Genomic DNA, 21666 nt, shown 5'->3' with positions numbered 1-21666 from the left:
CCGGTGAATTTTGGAGTATCTCCTAAGCCGTTGTCATATTGATATCCTCCAATCCCCATCGTCCTTATTTCCCTTAAAATCACTGTAGTAAAAACTTACAGTTAACCCTCTGTTCACAGCTCTACGTAAATGAGGCTCCGATAAACTACACCAATGTAGCCACTGACAAGGGAGTGATCCATGGCTTGGGGAAAGTTCTGGAAATTCAGAAGAATAGATGTGACATTAATGACACTACTATCCTACGAGTAAGTTCTGTCCGAGGCCAATGATGAGCTAAAGAGTGTTGGCTTATTTTTTATAATTTTGAGCATAGGACTCATCTATCAGAGTATCTCAATTCAGTTCAAATCACACTGCATGAGGGCTTCCCTGGTGGCGCAGTGGTTGAGAGTCCGCCTGCCGATGCAGGGGACACGGGTTCGTGCCCCGGTCCAGGAAGATCCCACACGCAGTGGAGCGGCTGGGCCCGTGAGCCATGGCCCCTGAGCCTGCACGTCCGGAGCCTATGCTCCGCAATGGGAGAGGCCGCAACAGTGAGAGGCCCGCATACCGCAAAAAAAATAAATAAAACAAAAAAACACTGCATGAATATCTCTAAATGCCAAGGAGCATACTTGGCTGTGGCTCCACAAAAATAAAAAAGACATGACCCCTGCCCTCATTGGGCTCACAGTCTAGTGCCTTGAAAGGCTGCCTGGAGGGTTATGTTGTGGAGGGAGGAGGCTTCTGGAGCCACCAGCCTTCCTCAAAGGGAAAATGTGCCACACCCAGCATAGGCACGGGAGGGGGGGTGGCAGGGTATGGTGCACCCATGACAGGTTTTGGCCAAGCCTGGTCTAGCAGGAGAGACAATATGGAAATGGGTCATTTCAGTATAATATAGGATGCAGTAATGGAGACTTTTTAGTCCATGAGATGGTGTCGAGTCTCTCAATAATAGTAATAACTGCTGAAATTTACTGGGCACTTTTTCTGTGCCAGGCACTGCTCTAAACATTCTACATGTATTAACTCAGGTAACCCTCACAACACCCTTCAACGCAGGTACTATTACTCCGCCCATTTTTCAGACGGGGAAAAATGAGCCCCAGAGAGGTTGAGTAACACCCGCAGGTTCACAGAGCTAGCAAGTGTCAGAGAAGGTGTTCAAATCCAGGCAGTCTGGCCCTAGAGCCAGAACTGTGAACGACAACACAATACCGTCCAGTAGGTGCCAAGTTAAGAACTAGCCACATTGGTCTCCTTCTGTTTTAGGAACAGGCTGCACTTAAAAATGCCTGTCATTCTCGTGCTCTTTTTTTTATGATAGTGAATGTCATCTCCACGCGGACCCCATGGCTGGGCGCTGCTCGTGATGCATCCTTTAGTCTCAGAATCCGGCCCAATTCACTGAGTAGTGGGTTTTCAATAAATGAGAGTTGTTGTTAAAGGAATTAGGATTCAAGTGAGTTAAGACCTCCCCACAGGTTACAAGATGATGAGCATCTGGAGTGTATAGTAGAGAAAGTGATGCTCCAGTGTCCACAACCCAAAGCAGTTGAAGTGTTTGTCTCAAAGGACATTAAAGAGGTTGACCAGACGAGCTTCTGGTTTTCAGTTTTATAGCCTAGAACCTCCAGCTCCATGTCTGGAAAATATTTGTAGCCTCATTTTGCACTAAATGTTAATAACCATGAGATATTCACTTTGGTTGTGTTTTACTAAGGGAAAGTGTGGGAAGTGTCCCCAACAGCCGATCTGCCCGTTTGGAACTAAACCACTAGTAAGTATTTTGTCTGCTTTGATAAAACTGTTTCTGGATCCCAGGGAGGTCCAAATTAGAAAATGAGTCTCAAGCACAACTCATTTCACTGCTTTCATTCCTTCACTTGATCTTAATTTAACCTTACCTTCTTACCTTATATGCATCTTTCTAAAGTCTTAAATCCATTTTTTTTGGACCAAAGCAAACATTTAATTAATACATAAATAGAAACAGGGGTTCATCTCAACCAACACCCAGTGCAGGAAGGGATTTTTCACTTTCTACATCTTTCATATTCCAGTAGCTGGTTAAAGACAGGAGCAAGAAAGCTTATCAAAGGAGGCAAACTCCATATCCAACTCGGTATCCAACCTGGAGGAGTCCCACCTTCCCGATTCCCTTTACAGTTGAAGTTACAACTAACTTTCTCTAAGAAACACATGACAGACCTGCGGGGAGGTAGACATGTCTTTGAATTAACTACCCATCTATATTTCTTATAGCTGTTTATTGCAAAAGCTAGCCCTGATGATGCTCCAACCATTACATGTCCCTTCCGTTGCATAATAGTAATTTATAACTAACAATGCTGACTCTTCTCACTTGAGTTTGCATTTAATCTTGTATATTAGAAGTCTTTGTAAGCAGCCTTAATCTTGTCTCAGACCAAGGCAGAATATCAACCAATAAATAAACAGAAACCAAGCCACATCTCAATGTGGAATGTTGGAAGGATGTTTTCATCTGATTGACTCTGTGATTCTTCCTGACTTGAGCCAGTTCTAAAGAAAAGTTCTTCTTACATAGTACTACCATAAGGGATAATTATCTGAATTTTGCCACCTGGTATTCTGGCAGCCAACATTGTGATTTTGCATTTTCTTTCTTATGAAACAGCTCCAAGAAGCCAACACCTTCCTTTTCCAGAACATTTCAGTTAGAGAGACAGCAATGTACCACCCACCTACTTGCTTTTAGAGATTGGAAAGCTTTGTTCTAACTGAAAAGCTGATATAATCATTATTATTTCATAGGGTGCAGAGACGAAGAGATGTCTCTATACCATTTATTTCATGGGCAAGCGATCCCTGTTCATCGGGTGCCAGCCAAAGTGTGTGAAAACTGTCTTTGTGAGTATAATGATTTAATAAGCCTTCTAACTATTGCAGCAGCATTGAGAAATGTAATCATGTGTTATACTTTTCAAAGTGCCTTTCCATGTATTCTTTTTTTTTTTTTTTTTTTGGCCGCTCGTTGCTGCACACAGGCTTTCTCTAGTTACAGCGAGCGGGGTCTACTCTTCGTTGCAGTGTGCGGGTTCTCATTGCGGTGGCTTCTCTTGTTGCGGAGCACGGGCTCTAGGCATGTAGGCTTCAGTAATTGTGGCACACGGGCTCAGTAGTTGTGACACACGGGCTTAGTTGCTCCACGGCATGTGGGATCTTCCCAGACCAGGGATCAAACCTATGTCCCCTGCATTGGCAGGTGGATTCTTAACCACTGTGCCACCAGGGAAGTCCCCCTTTGCATGTATTCTTTCTGCCACCTCCCCTTACTCCTTATCATCTCCATTACCACTGTCATTCAAAGTAGTAGCGGTAGCACTAAAATTCAGGACAGCCCTGCAAGTCAGCCCATTGGTGAAAGCTGCAATATTCTGTTGCATGATGAAGAAATAGAGGGGGGCTTCCCTGGTGGAGCAGTGGTTGAGAGTCCGCCTGCCGATGCAGGGGACGCAGGTTCGTGCCCCGGTCCCGGAAGATCCCACATGCCGCGGAGCGGCTGGGCCCGTGAGCCATGGCCGCTGAGCCTGTGCTCCGCACAGCAGTGAGAGGCCCACGTACCGCAAAAAAAAAAAAAAAAAGAAAAGAAATAGAGGGACTGAGAGGCTAAGAGGATCTCCCTGTTCTCACAACAGAGGAAACGCCCCGTGAGCGAAAGAGACAGGAAATGGGCAGCTCTCCAGAGAAAGAACAGGTGCACCTGGTCATTTAGAAAGCGGGACCCCAGAGCTAGGCATCTCTGACCTGTTACTTTGGAATCTGCAGGAAGATTCTTCATGACGTCCTGTCCTGCTGCTTTCGCAGAAGACTAGACGCAGCCTCTGCCTGTCCTGCAGGGGCAGCTGGTTTGGCCCTTAAGTTGTGGAGCCTGCAGCTGAAGGAGAGCTTGTGTTTTAATGCACTCAATAAAGGCAGGTGCAAGCGAGCAGATATCCTGCAGGGCTTCCCTGAACTCAAAGAGAGTCATTCATAGAATGTCAAAGGTCTCACCCACCTCCCAACCTTCAGTACCAGGTGAAATAACACACAACGCAAAGGTGCCAGGTTTGGGGATGGCGAGGGCCCCTCTGGCATCACTTGCATTGTTTTTACTTTGTTCCTGCTGCCCCTCCTTCTTTCTCGCTTTTCTTCGTCCTCTCCCCCTGCTTGCCTTTTTCCTTCCCCTCCTTCCTGCCTCCTCGGCAGAAGCCTCCACGCTGCTCCTGGCACGCCTGGAAATTGCATAGCCTCACCTGGTTCTCAGGGGCTGCTCTCCCCATCCCTCCCACCCCCTCCATGAGGGGTCAAAGCTACGGACACACATCCAGTCCCACCTGCAGGATGTCCTCACCATGGCTGGACAAAACCAAAGGATGGAAGTGTGGCCTTGTCCAAGCCCAGCCTGGTCCTTCTGTTTCAGACGAGAGAATGCTGTGCGGGCTACTTTGGTCCCCAGTGCCAGCCCTGCCCAGGAAAAGCCGAGAACGTCTGCTTTGGGAATGGGATCTGTTTGGACGGAGTCAACAGCACGGGCATGTGTGTGTGTGGAGAAGGCTTCAGCGGGACAGCCTGTGAGACCTGCACGGAGGGCAAGTACGGCATCCACTGCGACCAAGGTGCGCACCGTCCCCGACCCAGGCAGGCTGCCCGAAACCAGCCGGAAATGCAGGAGAAAAGAGTGATTCCTCACGTGCTCCCTCACCAGCCTGTCTCCGGGGCAGACTGGAATCCCCCCCATTATCATGTGAATTACAAGAACTTCTGTGTTGTGTAATTTGCAATGGGCAGTGATTCCAAACATTTTCAGTTACTAACCTGGACTTATCAGCCCTCCCCAATCTGCTCACTGACATTCTCCAACCCACCCACGTTTCTGTATTTGCCTGCGTGTGCTGGTCCTCTGTGGGTACGCTCTGTTTTGGACATTGCTTGATCGTGTGACAAGCAGATCTGTGCACATCATCTCATTTAATCCATACAGCAGCCATGTATAGTTGAGTATTCGTATCCCCGTTTTACAAATGAGGACTTAAGGCAAAGAGGTTGAATGACTTCCCCCAAGGTCACACCTGATGAGATTTGAATGCACACCCTGCCTCCCTCCAAAGCTTTGTTCTTGAATCATGTCCCTTACGTGAAGGTCACTCTATTGATTCATCCTCTGCCAGCCACACGCTTTACGTTGTTTTCACAAAAATCATGATCTGTTTTAGCCGCGTTGTCTGCATTCTCTCACCCTGACTTCCTTGTGCCCAGGGACACACACCTCTGAGCGGGCTGACGTGGAGAAGGGGTTTCCTAATCCATGATGGGAAAACGAAGCATTTTTTTCTACTTTGTATTAAAAACTACATATTTGACCTGGCTGTTGCTGTTTTCTCAATGGCTAGTCCAAGCCAAACAAAATCAATATATAATTGAGTCATTATAATTGGACCGTATAATATATAATTGAGTCATTATAATTGGACCGTATAATACATAATTGAGTCATTATAATTGGACCGTATAATATATAATTGAGTCATTATAATTGGACCGTATAATATATAATTGGCATTATAGCGCTGATTTTCTTCTGTGTTATATGGAAGAATTATCTGCTTGCATTTATGCAGGATTTCCTAACCTAGGATCCACAGATGACCCTCATGGGGTCCAGCACACCCCCAAGGCTGAATGCTTTTTTCTGAGGAAGGCATCCTTAACTTTCATCCAGTTCTCAAAGAGGTTCACAATGTTGCTGCGTAACCAAGGAATCGGCATTTCTGTGTTGTCAAAGAAGGTGGTGCCACACCGGCTTTATAGGAACCGAGTGGGCTTCTCTCTGAAGTCTACTCTTAGGGAACAAACACGGCTGTGTCCCAAATGGGTCCCGTATAACCATGATTCCTCAGAGAACCTCAGCCAAAAACACTCTCACACTGCTTGGGTCACTGCCCCACAGTGCTACACAGTCCCCAGACGGTGGTCTTTGTTGAAGCATGACCTAATTCACCTGTTAGCTCCCTCCTATGCCCCCGCCCTTCCTGGGAATCCACGCCCCAAACCCATGAGCAACAACGATCATCTAGAACCAGGCAGTAGAGTTACGTGCACCGAAGTGAACCTTAGTATTAGATGTAAAGTGAATTGTTGAACACGGGTCAGAAGTCTAACAATGTGTGGGTGTTTTTCCACTCAGCGTGTACTTGTGTCCATGGGAGATGCAGTCAAGGACCCGCGGGTGACGGCTCCTGCAACTGCGATGTGGGCTGGCGAGGAGTGAAATGTGACGATGGTAAGAGCCAGCCTTTTGGTACTTATGATCTGTTCTTAGCCTCACTTCTCAGCAGCTACATGTTTTTCTCCTTCTAAAATAGAAATGGCATCTTTATTTCTTCCTTTGGCGATAAGGTAATTCCTACTTGCAACCAAAAAGATTGTAAAATAAAGAAAAGCATTAAAAAGAAAATAAAAATTACTCATACTCCCAAGACAGGGACAAAACTGTCACTAGTGTTGTGTATTGGCCTTCCAGCCTTGGTCTAGGTATATACATGTGTGTATGGGACTGTACTCTTCACACAGTTTTGTAACCTACTCTTTCACTTCACAATATATATAATCAGTATCTTTTCATGTGAATAATTATAGGTAAATATCATTTTTCTTAATTTCTATACAATACCCGATTATCTGATTGTACCATGCTTCTTAAAATCAATTTTCTGCTATCATAAACAATGCTGCAGTGAGTATCTCATTCATATATATATATATATTCATATATATACTCATATATATATTTGCATTTGTCTTATTAATTTATTTGGTAAAATTCCTTGAGATGGTGAGTTAGAAGTTGGCAGTTTGGGGGAAAGTTCTGCTGCTTACTGCCAAGTTGTCCTCCAGAGACTGTATCAATTTCTTTTCCCCCGAGTAGGGTCTGAGCAGGCTCATTTTCCCCAGCCCCCCACGCTGCACTGATGACTCCTAATGTGCCCCCATGAGAGTGATGAGAGGGGAGAGAATTTCAGGCAGAAAGAAGCTTGTGGCCCAGCCCAAAGATGTGAGAAGTTTCTGCACATCTACAGGACCAAAGGACTGCAGAATGGGAGGGATGTAGAGGCAACGAGGAAAGTGGAATGAGAACAGGCTAGAGGTGTAGGCAGGAGTCAGCTCGTGAAAGGCTAAGGACGGCGGACCTTCTGCCGAAGCCAACAGGAAGCCATTCAAGGGTTTTGAGCAGGGTGGCAATGTGATGAGATCTGCATTTTACAAAGATCACCCTGACACTGGGTTGGAGAGGATACCCCTGGAAGCAGGTATCAGAGAGTCCCCGTCACCTGGGGCAGGGGCTGGGGAGGAGTCACAGGTGCCTGCCAGCCCAATGAGGGCTCCAGGGATGTGCGGTTGTCAGAAGGAGTGTCTTTGCCCAAAGCTCCAGGTTATGTTAAAATCAAGAGAACTCAGATTTTGTTGAAAAGCTAAAGTCGGAAGTGTGAGTGGTCTCGAGCCAAAAAGACAGCCTAGAGCAGATATCAAATGCTAGTGTGTGAAGCCAGGGTTCAGAGGGCCTGGGAGAGGGAAGCAGGGAGCAACAGGGTCACATAAACAGGAAGACAGTCTGGGGGAATCCCTAGATCAAGACATAAGCGGCAGCCAGGGTTAATCTAGGGGTTTACCCTTGACTGTCATTTATATGCTTATAGGACCATGGTGTATGGGAGGACCAGCCACTTTTAAAGGGACAGGGAATAGTCTGGAGGCTGTGACAAGTTTTCAAGCCCGTCCCCCTGCTGCTCCTCTCACCAGCAGCCTTGTGATTCATCTCTTTGCCTCCTGTCCTATTTCCCTCTGTTCCATACTCCACATTGCTGCCAGACAGAGCTTTCTAAAACATAGATATCTTAGTCTGTTCTGGCTACTGTAACAAAGCATCGTAGATTGGGTGGCTTATAAACAACAGAAAGTTATTTCTCATAGTTCTGGAGGCTAGAAGTTCAGGATCAAGGTGCCAGCATGGTTGGGTTCTAGTGATGGCCCTCTTCTGGGTTGCAGATGGCCGTCTTCTCATGTTATGGCAGAAGGGGCAAGGGAGCTCTCCAGGGTCTCTTTTATAAGGGCACTAATTTCGTTTGTGAGGGTTCCACCCTCATGACCTAATCACCTCTCTAAGGCCCGACCTCCAAGTACCAGCACGTTGCAGATTAGGTTTCAAAATATGGGTTGGGGAGTGGGGACATAAACATTTGGACTATAGCAGCAGTGTTACCCACCCTCCCCAGTACCTGACAACCTGCTCTGATTCTCTATAGCCTCCAGTAGGAGAAACTTCACTGCCTATAGGAGACACACCTTAGCAAGGTGTGGTACAGAGCTGTTCACCAATTGGCACTCACCCAGTTTTCCAGCCTGGTCTCCACTGCACACTCTGCTTAAGGGGCTTCAGTCTAGTAATGGAAATAAATGTTCAATCATGTTCAGAAAATTGTGATATGAGAGTGCAGAGTAAAGCGCCTCTAGACCAGACTAGACTGTTCTTTGTTTGCATGCAAACTCCCCACTCCCAAGCCATGTCAGACATCATTCATCGATCATTGCACTCCTTCCTCTGAGGTCAGATAGGGGCACCACATCCTTTTCAAAAGAGCACACCATGTAGTCACTTCCAATTAACTGAAGTTGGCTCAAAGGTTTAGAGCAGATATCAGAGAGGAGGACCTAAAAGGTGATTGGGATTTCAGAGATAGAGAATGGAGAGAAAGAGATTTTCAGGCTCAAGGAAAAGCACACATAAAGGCACAGAGTTGCATTGCATCTACTCTAGCCCACTGGAGCCTGTAAATGTTCCCCTCTGACACAAAACAGACCACTTTCGCAGCCAGGTCTCTGTTTCAGGACCTTCTGTACAACCAGGCCAGGCCTAATGAGATTTCTTTCTCAAAAGCTCTTAGCCTGAGCAACCAACCCTGTGGGTCCTTTTTCTCGTCTCTAACAATTTCTTTCTGGATCTTCCCCTGCCAGGAAGTATCTGTTAGCTGGGCATCCAGGGTAAAAACATTATGCTGTTCCAGGAAATTTAGGAACTAATTTGGCAAATAGGTGGTGAGTACCTGCCGCATGCCAGGCTCTGCACTATTTCTGCACGTGCAAAACAATAACAGCAACAACTTCATCTTAATTAGAACTAGTATTTGCTTATTTATATCACTCTGTAACAAGATGATGACAAGTTAGAAAGAATAAGGACCATAGGAAGTATAAATAAAATAGAAAATTAAGCTCTGGGGAGGGATGTGCATCCTCACCACCTAGCACGGGGACCGGCACACAGGAGACACTCCATTGGTGTAACTGACCTTCAGATTTGGCTCTGAGCTTCCTAGAAGCCAAGGTGAAAAAAGATTTACATGGTCACATAGTTTTACGTAGTTCACGTGATGCATACCAGTTACTTGTGAGGAAGTAAATCTTTTCCTAGCGTCAAGTACTAAAAGAAAGTTCTTGGGTGAGATTTAGTAAAGAAGGGCTGACACAGCATTTGGTTCTCTTTTTCAGAGATCACAAAAGATGAATGCAATGGGACCTGCCACACCAGTGCCAAGTATGTCCCCTTTAGCCTCCTTTGGAGGCGATGCAAGGGGTTTTTTTTTGGTTTTTTTTTAAACATCTTTACTGGAGTATAATTGCTTTACAATGGTGTGTTAGTTTCTGCTGTATAACAAAGTGAATCAGCTATTTGCATACATATATCCCCATATCCCCTCCCTCTTACGTCTCCCTCCCACCCTCCCTATCCCACCCCTCTAGGTGGTCACAAAGCACGGAGCTGATCTCCCTGTGCTATGCAGCTGCTTCCCACTAGCTGTCTTACATTTGGTAGTGTATATTTGTCAATGCCACTCTCTCACTTCATCCCAGCTTACCCTTCCCCCTCCCCGTGTCCTCAAGTCCATTCTCTACGTCTGTGTCTTTATTCCTGTCCTGCCCCTAGGTTCATCAGAACAGTCAGAAAGAGAAAATGCAAGGGGCTTTTTTTCCTAGTAGCACGTGTCCACCCAGGCCTTATCTTTAGGGAAATAGTTTCCTGAGACTATTTCTGAGGATTTATGATTAATTTAAGTACGAAACTAAAAATGAGGCCACCATCAGCTTGCAGGTCCAGCCTTTTGAACATGCTGCCACCTGAGTTACCTGACATGCTGGCAGAGTGCCAGTTGTTACCCCCATTCAAGCCACAGGGACTCTTCCACAGAAGCAGAGGGAGGCCGGTGGGCCTCAATTTCATCAAACCTTACTTGCAATTCACAGCCAAGCCTTCCTTCTTTATAATGGAACTTCATACTCCTAACTCCCAGAGGGGTTTAATGGGTTAATTAATTAAGAGCCCAGTAGCTGGAGTTAGACCTGAGTTCAAATCAGCGTCTGTCATTTCCATTGACTGTGTGACCTTGAGTCACTTCTTTAATGCCTCTAAGCCTTGGTTTTCTCATCTGTAAAATGGGAATAATGATAATACCTACCTGTTAGGGCTATTGGATATTGTGTAGGTTACATAAAATAACGTGTGAAGCACAGCTCCCAGCACATAGGATGCTCTCTAAAGATGGGCAGCTACCCTCCTTATCCTTGGGCCGATGCCTACATAGACACACTCTGTAGTTTGCCTGATAAATGACTCCAGTTTTAGCTGCTTGTGGCAGGACCATGCTAGGGATGGACTCTCCACCCAAGCCTTGGGCGGGGACCTCAGAGTGCCTCATGGGGGTAAGAGTTGGGATGCTAGGGATGAAGGGGTATTGTGAGTCCCGTGGTGGGGTGCTGTGCGTTTTTCTACGAACACCGCTTGCCCTTTCTTGTTGCAGCTGCCTTCTCAGTCCGGATGGCACCGCCTCATGCAGGTGCGCAGCAGGGTTCCAAGGGAACGGGACGGTCTGCACAGGCAAGTCAAGAAGGAATTTGCTGGGAGGAGAATAGCATGAGCTGTTGAGAGATCTGTGTTCCTGCAGACTCAGTGGGCAGCTGCTGCCAACCATTGATGGTGAACTGGACGTAACAGGGCAGCTGATCGTGCCCGGGGAGCAGGACACCTGTTCACGGATAGGGCGTGTTGGTTTTGGAATGTGTGGGGCAACCGCCCCTGTTCTTTTCTCCCAGCCTTGGCCACAATTGGAATCATCTGGAGAGCTTTAGAAACCACTGATGTGGCTGACCTAGGCTGTGGCCTGTGTGGGGGGACTCCGGAGTGGGATAGAAAGAGGCTTGAGGGCTTCCCTGGTGGCGCAGTGGTTGAGAGTCCGCCTGCCGATGCAGGGGACACGGGTTCGTGCCCCGGTCCGGTAGGATCCCACATGCCGCGGAGCAGCTGGGCCCGTGAGCCATGGCCGCTGAGCCTGCGCATCCGGAGCCTGTGCTCTGCAATGGGAGAGGCCACAGCGGTGAAAGGCCCACGTACCACAAAAAAAAAAAAAAGAAAGAGGCTTGAGCCCTGGTTCTTCCCCCCAATCCCCACATGGCCTTGGGTGGGCCTCTAAACTACCCTGGGCCCCCTTAGCTCATTTGTAAAGTAAACGTAAAACTCTCTCCCCTCACAGAGTAGTTTGGGGATGAAATGACCTCTCCACGTACAACAGAATGAGGCAGCTGTTAAAAACAGCCCCAGCGTTACACTCCCTGGGTTCGAATCTATGTTCTTATAGTTCGTGTCACCTTGGGCAAGTTGCTTGACTGCTCTTTGCATCATTTTGTCATCTGTAAGTTGTAGCTCATAAGAGAATCTCCCTCACTGGATTGTTGGATGATAACCTGAATTAAATAATACCTGTGAAGCGCTTAGAACATCCCTGGCACAGAGCACTTGATAAATGTGAGCTAATACTCTCATGGTGCCCAACACGTATTTGGTGCTAGAAAAATGGAAACACTTAGCACTGTGTCCAGGCGGGCTTCAGTGCAGACTGTGGTGGAGCCAGACAGTGACCGCACCAATTTGCTTTCTAGACCATCTGACCCTGGGGATTGTCCCCGATGTACCCTGCAGTAGGATGTGTACAGCACGCCAGTGAAAACAGCTGGAAAGGCAAATAACTGTAATGTTTCTCTTGCCCCCTGCTTTGGGGAAAAATAACAAAAGGAGAGGACACAATATAACAACCAACATTTCCGTAACATTTTCGTATACATTATCCAAACCTGTAAGTAAACCTATATAGGTGGATCCCAAAGTTCTTATTAATTGAGTGATTCGTCCAAAGCTACACGGTGAATGAAGGCCAAGCCAAGACTCAAACACACATCTTGGGTCTCCAAATGTATCTAGGTCTTTGATCCACTTTGCATTAATTTTTGTATATATTGTGAGGTCCAAATTCATTCTTTGCCATATGGATATCTAGTTGTCTCAGTAGCATTTGTTGAAAAAATTATTCTTTCCCCCATTGAAATAACATCTTGGCATCTTTGTGGAAAATCAATTGACCATAGATGTATGGGTTTATTTTTGGACTCTTAATTCAATTCCATATAGATCCTTATGCCAGTTCCACACTGTCTTTATCACTGAAGCTTTGTAGTAAATTTTGAAATTAGGGAGCGTGAGTCCTCCAACAACCTTGTCCTTCTTTTTCGAGATTGTTTTGACTATTCTGGGACCTTTGAATTTACAAATGAGTTTTAGGATAATCTTGTCAATTTATGCAAAGGAGTCGGCCAGGATTTTGACAGAGATTGCATTGAATCTGTAGATCAGATTTGGGGAGTAGTGCCTTCTTAATATTAATTCTTCCCATCAATGAACATGGAATGTCTTTCCATTATTTAGGTCATCTTTTATTCCTTGCAACAATGTTTGTAGTTTTCAGAGTGTTTTACAGTTTGTTAAATGGAGTCCATCTTCTAATGCTATTGTAAGTGGAATTGTTTTCTCCATTTCATTTTCAGTTTGCTCATTGCTACTGTACAGAAATACAGTTGACTTTTTCCTACTGTTCCTGTGTCCTACCCAGGATCATTTATTAGTTCTAATTGTTTTTAGTGGATTCCTCGGGATTTTCCATAACAAGATCATGGCATCTGCAAATAGAAATGGTTTTACTTCTTTTCCAATCCGGATGTCTCTTCTTTCTTTCTTGCCTAATTGCCCTGGCCAGAACCTTCAGTACAGTATTGAATAGAAGTGGCAAAAGCAGACCTTGTCTTATTCCTGATCATGGGAGAAAGCATTTGGTCTTTCATCATTAAGCATGATTTTAGTGGTGGGTTTTTCATCAATGAAAAATGTCCTTTATCAGGTTAAGGAAGTTCCCTTCTATTCCTAGTCTGTCGAGTGTTTTTATCATTAATGGTATCGAATTTTGACAAATGTTTTTGCTCATTCTGAGATGATCATGTGTTTGTCTTTAATTCTACTGATGTGCTACATTCCATTAATTGATTTGGGGATGTTAAACCATCTTGTATTCCTACATAAGTCCCACTTGGTTGTGGTGTATAATCCTATTTACATATTGCTGAATTTGATTTGCAAGTATTTTCTTGAGGTTTTTGTATCTATATTCATAAAGGATATCAGTCTGTAGTTTTCTTTTCTAGTGATGGCTTTGTCTGGCTTCGGTATCAGTAGTACTGGTCTGAGAATGAATTGAGAAGTCTTCCCTCCTCCTTCAGTCTTTAGAAGAGTATGTGAAAATTTGGCATTTATTAAACGTTTGGTAGAATTCACCAATGACATCTGGTGCTTTGCATTCTTTTGAGCTATCCATATTTAATCCAGTGCCTACCGTTTTGGAGTATTTTCCATTTCTCAATGATTCAAGTAAAAACGCATCAATTTCCCCCCCGCCCTGCCCTGCTCTGTGTCATCTTTCTCTTCTATAGCAATCAACGCCTGCGAGATCAGCAATGGAGGTTGTTCTGGCAGGGCCGTCTGTAAAAGAACCACCCCAGGAAGCCGGGTGTGTGCGTGCAAGGCAGGCTATACTGGCGATGGCATCGTGTGCATAGGTAGGTACCATCCCTCACCTGCGATTTCCAGCTGCCTTTAATTTTGACCACTCGGTCCAGGTGCTGTCTGATTTCTCCACTGTACATTGACTTGTTTCCCCTTTGCTGCTCATAAGCAATCGTCTAGGAAACGCTTAACGCCAAGCACGTATCCTGCTCCGCACCAAAATGTCCTCCTAAATTTAGCACCTACTGACGATTCTTCTCTGAACCAATTATACTGTGATGGTGACAAGTGGTATTTTTTTTTTTTTAATTCCTACATCTCTTCATTCATAGCACGTTAAATGGCACTCCGAAATTTTATTATTTTGAGTCCTTGGCTGCAAACACTCAGTCAATAGAGGGACAGAGTCAAGCCCACAGACATGCCTCTGAGGAGCTGGTTTTGAGAAACCACAGCTGGTACCCTCCCTGTTGGGTTACTTCTGCCTCAGGCTGTCAGAAAACCGAATCACGCCTTGACACTTGCTCCCCTTGGTCAGTTAGCCATTCTGGCTGGCCCCTCAAGGCATTTTTTTTACTTAAAAAATGAGGCTTGGGCTTCCCTGGTGGCGCAGTGGTTGAGAGTCCGCCTGCCGACGCAGGGGACACACGGGTTCGTGCCCCGGTCCGGGAAGATCCCACATGCCGCGGAGCGGCTGGGCCCGTGAGCCATGGCCGCTGAGCCTGCGCGTCCGGAGCCTGTGCTCCGCAACGGGAGAGGCCACGACAGTGAGAGGCCCGCGTACCGCAAAAAAAAAAAAAAAAAAAAAAAATGAGGCTTGACTCTCATGCCAGGTGTTGCTTTTTGTTTTAAAGAGATCAACCCGTGCTTGGAGAACCATGGTGGCTGTCACCAGCACGCAGAGTGCACGCAAACAGGACCCAACCAGGTGAGCTGTGTCTCCGCGGGGGCCTACGTTTTCCTAGGAGCAAATTCCTGGGTAGTTAGACCCAGGCCTGAGGGACAGGGGCTGAGGACAGACCTCTAGGGAGCAGCAGCATGAAATAAATACATTAGAGGAGGTTCTGGAAGAATACCCCAGGAGGCCATTCTTTGGGAAGCAGGAGAAAAGGGGAGAGGGGCAGGGGACAAAGGGTGCACAGGGAGAAGGGCCTTCCCTGGAGTGGGAAGAAGTGGCATTTGCAAACACCACATGGTTCCAGGAGCACCTAGAAGGTCTCCAGCAATGCTCTCCTTTCTTTCAGCTTTCTGATGCCCAGAATCTTACCATTTTTCTCTGTCTTGAGGCTCTGAAACGCATGTGCCACAGCAGAAGATAACGGTGTTAAGGCCTCTGTCAGCCACGTATTCCCCAACACTGTGCCCCTTGCGGCGCCTTCCGCGGGAGCAGGTTTGGGGACGTGGGGAAATGTGAGGGCTCCAGCACAAAGGAGGGGAGAGGTCGAAGGGTGAGAAGACTCAGGCGGGGAAGCTGGAGGCTCGGGGACCCAGGCTGTGCCTCCCTCAGTCCATGTCATGTTGTGAACGAGCAGGAAATTGCATACGTCAGAAACTGGATGATGACCAGAGCTGACAGCCAGCAGAACCTCTCTGTGAAATGACCCATTTCCCCTTCCTCCTGGACAGGCCGCCTGTAACTGTTTGTCAAAATACACTGGAGATGGGAAGGTCTGCACGCTCATCAACATCTGCTTAACCGTGAGTACGGCGCCCCCCCCCACCCCGGGTCTGGCCTGCGGTGCCCCCTTCTCCGCGTCTAGGGGCGGGGCATTGAGGTGGGCCCCGTCAGAGCTGCCTCTGGGCCATTTCTCCCTCGTGTCCCAGTTGCAGTGTTGGAGAAACTCCAGTCTCTGCCTCCATCTTCAAGTGGCTTCCCCTCTGTGTCTGTGTCTCCTCTTCGAGTGAGGACGCTTGTGGTCTTAAGACCCCCTGGTTAATCTAGGACGATCTCATCTCGAGATCCTCCACTGCATCTGCAAAGACTCCTTTTCTAAACAAGGGTCACATTCACAGATACCAGGGCTTAGGACGTGGACATAGCTTTGCAGGGGGCCACGATTCAACCCACCGCAGAGCAGGAAGAACAGCGGTCTCTGCCCCAGCTCACAGAGCGAGCGCCTGGCACAGCCAGAACTTGAGCGCACGTCTGTCTGACTCAGAGGCCACACCCTTGACCACTTCTCGTGGTGCGTGGTGCTTGTTCCTCCCGCGAGGCACTGATCCCCCCACGGGGGCCCGGTTCATACACCTTCCTTCCTCGTTCATATCACTGCCCACCTGAGAGCCTCCTGCTGTGGGCGTGAGTACAGCACAGACAGCCCGTAATTAAAGCCCCTCCTCTCCAGTCCAGGTCCCTACTGTCCCCCCTGCTGGTCTGTTTCATACTGACTGCCTTCCAGCTGATGACTTTTCCCTTTGCTATGATGGATTAGAGTTCAGCCTAAAGCTGAGAAGTATCCAACGTGCTTGATGCCTTTCTAGTTAACCCCCAGGTGTTGAGAAACTTCCCATTTGGCAGCTCTGGGCTGACTATTCAGGGCTGGAGATCTGCTGGGATGGGCTGCCATCTTGAGATATGGGCATACCTCAGAGATATCGCGGGTTCGGTTCCAGACCACCAAAATAAAATGAATGTCGCAATAAAGCAAGTCACAAAAATGTTTGGTTTCCCAATACATATAAAAGTTATATTTACACTATACTGAAGTCTATTAAGTGTGCAATAACATTATGTCTAAAAGACCAATGTATGTAAACCAACTACAGTTAAAAACAAAAGACATTAGGAGTTAAAATAAATAAACAAGGTACATACCTTCATTTTAAAATATTTCATTGCTAAAACTTGCTAACCATCATCTGACATCGCCACAAACCTCCAATTTGTAAAAACCACATTATCTGCGAAGTGCAGTAACAGAAGGTGTGCCTGTGTAAGGCTGTAGGAGTGGGATGGCCCTTATAACTGTAGAGAGTTGGAAGGCAAGTTCAGGAAAAGGGCAAATAAGGCAAGCCGGTCAGTTACAGAGTGAGACAAAAAGTAAATTTCAATACAGAATCGCTGAGTGAACATTGGCAGAGCTGGCAAACTAACTGGTCTCATTCCTATCCCCCATTCCTTGGAAATTCTGCCAGAAAAATGGCGGCTGTAGTGAATTTGCTCTCTGCAATCACACCGGAGAAGACGAAAGGACTTGTACTTGCAAACCTAACTACATTGGGGATGGGTTTACCTGCCGTGGCAACATCCATCAGGTAACACGAGGCATGTTTCCATAAAGTAAACTCCACCTTCCTCCCGGTGCGAAGAATCCAGGGAGCTAAGGAGGGTGCAAGAGTTTTGTTACATATAAAACTATAAAATACAAAAGACTATTTTCATATAAATGGACAATGAAAAGAAATTTTATCTCGCAGTGGGAATTCAGTGATTCAGATCCACAGTTCTAGGGTCAGAAACACCTGGGTTTGAATTCAGCTCTGCCAGTTAGTAATGTGGCTTTGGGCAGATTATATCACCTCTTTGTGTATCCATTTTCTAAAGTGTAAAAGAAAATAACAATGGTACCAGCCCCAGCAGGTTGTTACAAGATTTCAATGAGATAACGTGTGTAGTGGGCACAGAGCACACAGAACCTCAAAGGCATCGCCGTGATGTGGATTGTTGTTGGAGTGTGTGTCTGTGAACACCCTCGGGCAGAGAGGGTGAAGCCTTGTGACACTTGTAAAGTTCTACCTATTACAACGTGAACATCCTGTTATTTGGTTTAAAGAGGGACTAGAGCATTCTGGCTGATCAAATATTCTTGTTGATAAAGAAACTAAATCTGCCGTAAACCTATAACTGAGTTTTTTAATATTGAATTTTTAAAAATGAGTCGTTCTGAACATCAACTGTGAGCCTATAGATGAGGCAGATTTCCAGTTGAAATGATGGTAGATACTCTTAATCTTAGAGAATTTGTCCTCCATTGACATTCTGGTATATAATTCACAGATGTTAAGTGAACCTTCCTTGTCTTTGTTTCCAGGAGCTTCCCAAGAACCCCCAAACATCCCAGTATTACTTCCAGTTGCTGGTAAGAATGTGTGTGTCTGTCTAACTAGAAGAGTTGGGTCTCAAGCCAGATATGGGATAAATCTGTAACCTCCAGAGTAGGTGAGACGAGAATAAATCCGGGAAACTGCATTTCTGGAATAGGCTCTGTGTTGGTCCTTTGTGAACTTCTCAGGCCCCAGGTGGGCAGCATAAAAGAGTGGAATAAATGTTGCACTAGCCCACTGCACACGTGAGAATGTAGTTTATAAAAAAAACCTGCCATCATACCTGTGGAGACAAGAAGCGTTACTGGGGCAATTGGCTAATTCTCCCGGTGAAAGTATTAAGTTAGATCTTTCTGCACCTCTTACATCAGAATACATTCCAGATATATTGAAAAATAAAGGATAAAAATCTAGAAGAATAAAATCATAAAACCTAGAAGAAAATATAAGTAACCGTAGGGTCTTAGCATTGGCAAGAAGAGAGTTCAAACAGTAAGTCATCTTATTGCTTATATTTGTATTGTTATCCCAAACAGAAAACATTTAGTATGTGGAAAAGACACTGGAAAAAAGTATCTGGAAATAACAGAGATCCTTCTAGGTGGTGGGATTATGGGTATTTTCTTCTTTATACTGTATTTTCAAATCTTTAATACAGTTAGCATATGTTATTTTTATACCAAGATAAAAATAAACATTAATTCAACGTCTAAGAATCTGAGTAACTCTGAATCTAAGACTAAATGAAACATGGGTCTCCCTATCCAGTTTTCTCTCCCCTCTGCCATCATGTACTCTCTGCTAGTTGTTTGAGCCCCTGCCTGTACTTATGTTAAGTACATGGCATGTGGCCCCCACCTTCCTTCCTACAGGAGCATTCTGTACGAGACCTGGTTGGTCCTGGCCCCTTCACTGTTCTGGCACCTTTGTCTGCAGCCTTTGATGAGGAACCCCAGGTAAGCATGAAGCTAGAGACAGGTGAAAGAGGTTTGAGATTGGAACACAGTCTCTGGGCATCACCCTGGAGATAACACTGAAGACATTTCTGGACAGTAGATCTAGGATCGGCTGGAGCTGACCAGTAATGGAAGGGGCTGCCTCTCAGTGTAGGGACCCCTCTCAGGGGAAGCATTCAAGTGGATTTGGGGTAACCACTGGCCAGAGACTTTCTAAAGGACATTCCTGAATAGGGTAGGAGGTTAGAAAAGACCAACAATTCATAAATAATTCAAAGCTCCCAGAGACCACCACACCCCCCCCCCCGAAAAAAAAAAAGGAATGAAAAGAAATGCTATATTAATGGGATATAAATAGGTTCTTTTCTTGCAGGACTTATCAGAGCCTTTACTGTTTAACATTCACTTGGACTCTTCATGCTGGATTACCTATTAATATACAATAATGTAGCAAACATTTATTGATTGTGCCAGACACTGTTTCTAGTACCTGTCATAGATTAACTCATGACAGTCTTCATGACAACACAGTAAGCTGAATGCTATTATCATCCCCGTTTAACAGTTGAGGACGTTGAGAGAAGTAACTTTCCCCAGGTCACACGACGAGCAAAATGTGGAGCAAGGACTCAGACATGACTCTAGAACCTGCGTTCCTGACCACCACCCACACTGCTTCTCTATGCATATATTTTGGACACCAGTGAAGCAGGGACACAGAAATAGTTTTTAAACAAAATTTGACATTTGATTTTTTTTAAGCACCCAAAGAGTTATCATGAAACGATGATAACCTCGTGGGCTTTATTATCACACTGACTTTATGGTTAATATTGTTTGTAGTTTGATTTACGAATGATGAAGCATGGTGGGCTTCTCCATACTAACGGTGTAAATCTGGCCCAGGCATCTCTGCAGCAGGGGGCTGTACTATGTAGTATTACCCGGCATTTTTTCACAAGAGCACTTGTTTTTCAAGTAGCATCTCACGGGACTTGGGGTCCTTGGCACATGTGTTGTGAAATGCTGGACCAGAGGAACTCCAAGTTCCCTTTTACTCTGAGATTCTACAATGGAAGCAGGAAAGGAACTAGGGCTGCCTTCTCCCTCTTGCCTGAATAACCTCTACCGTAACCCTGACTACAAGCCAACCCCGACTGCCGACTTCCTAGGGTCTGGGTGGGGACAGAGGTATGGGGGAGAGTCTGGAGGAGAGGACAGCAAAAGGGAAAGTTGGAGCAGAAGGCTTCTGACTCTGGCTGGAACCCTCTGATCTATGGCAGATTAAGGACTGGGACAAACAGGGCCTGATGCCCCAGGTTCTTCGTTATCATGTGATCGCCTGCCACCAGCTGCTTCTGGAAAACCTGAAATTGACCCCCAATGCTACTTCCCTCCAAGGGGAGTCAATTGTCATCTCCGTCTCTCAGGTAAGAGAGGCCACCTCTGCAAGGTGCCCATTTTCCTTGGGCCCTCTCTCTTTCCTCTTCCTTAGAGTAGTAAGAGGAATAATAACAGTAACAACTAACGCATGTGGAGTGATTGCTATATGCCAGGTACTACCCTAAGTATCTTATGTGTACTAACTGATTTCATCCTCAAAATAATCCCATCATGTAGGGGATTTCCCGTCATGAAAACACTACTGTTTTCCCCAATTTACAAATTAGGAAACTGAGCTTAGAGAGGTTAAGCAACTTTTCCAAGGTCACACAGCAAGTAAATATTAGAGCTGGAATTGAAACTCAGAGGCAAGGCAGCCTCAGGTGGTCAAGAGAACTGCTTTTGGCAGCACTGGTCAGAAGCCGGAGAGGGATGAAAGCTTTTGTTCAAAGCATTTGACCATGCTGATCCCTTCCCTCCCACAAAGAGAAACGAATGGTGGCTGTGGAATCCATTACAAAGGGAAAAATGTGTGTAGTGGCGTCAGCAGGGGGGCTGGTGGTGTAGAGAACACATGTGAAAGAGAAGCCAGTTGTGATCTGCTTTTTATTTCATATTTGAGAATCACAGTGAAGTGACTGTTTTGGTTGATTATTTGCTATTAACTTCTCCAGGTGAAAATTACATTCTTGTCTCAGTTTTTTTTTTATATAATCATGATAAAAAATGTGCTCAAGTAATTTGTATCTTCAGATTTTTCCTACGGCTCTACGTAAGTATTCACTTTCACGATGACGTAACATGTTCGTGAAACGTTTTGAAAAAAGTGATTTTGTGTCTATTTCTCCTCGTGCTCATTTCCTTTTTTTTTTCTTTTTTGATTGATTTCAGGACACAGTGTTGATAAATAATAAAGCTAAGATCATATCCAGTGACATCATCAGTACCAACGGAATCATCCACATCATAGACAAACTGCTATCTCCCCACAACTTGCTTGTCACCCCGAAAGATGCCTCTGGAAGGATTCTGGTGGGTGAACTCATTGTCAGGCTCTCAGCGTGGAATGACAATGCTCACCATTTATTACCTCAGTTCTGATTTTGAGGCATTGTTTCAAGACGTTTTAATTTTGCTGCTTCAATCTCAAGCTACTATTAAAAACCTCATAAATACCATTCTTAGTAAGAAGTAAATAGGCAAAAGTCTATTTTAAATAATTGAATGGATCTTATAAGTTTTTCTTTAGCGTCCACAAGGGCAGGTGGTCTTGTATCGATTTGGAAGATGGAGAAGTTACATAGATGGATGATGATGATGATGTGTGAGAGAGACAGAGGA

At 45.6% G+C, this 21666-nt stretch overlaps 1 protein-coding gene across 1 annotated transcript in view; it reads left to right on the top strand.

The window, feature by feature from the left end:
* Nucleotides 1-21666, top strand: part of STAB2 (stabilin 2) — a 157632-nt gene that overhangs the window by 99876 nt on the left and 36090 nt on the right. Inside the window, 15 exon segments of the mRNA XM_032647269.1 lie at nt 120-248; nt 1709-1765; nt 2782-2877; nt 4430-4625; nt 6194-6289; nt 9553-9598; nt 10860-10936; nt 13870-13995; nt 14797-14870; nt 15569-15640; nt 17078-17197; nt 17974-18021; nt 18859-18942; nt 20226-20372; nt 21217-21357. Coding sequence (XP_032503160.1) covers nt 120-248; nt 1709-1765; nt 2782-2877; nt 4430-4625; nt 6194-6289; nt 9553-9598; nt 10860-10936; nt 13870-13995; nt 14797-14870; nt 15569-15640; nt 17078-17197; nt 17974-18021; nt 18859-18942; nt 20226-20372; nt 21217-21357 — 1509 coding nt within the window.

The sequence above is a fragment of the Phocoena sinus genome, chromosome 10 (assembly GCF_008692025.1).
Source record: "Phocoena sinus isolate mPhoSin1 chromosome 10, mPhoSin1.pri, whole genome shotgun sequence".
Lineage (NCBI taxonomy): Eukaryota > Metazoa > Chordata > Mammalia > Artiodactyla > Phocoenidae > Phocoena > Phocoena sinus.
Note: the sequence above shows the minus strand (reverse complement) of the source record. Positions and strands in the feature narration are given on the sequence as shown.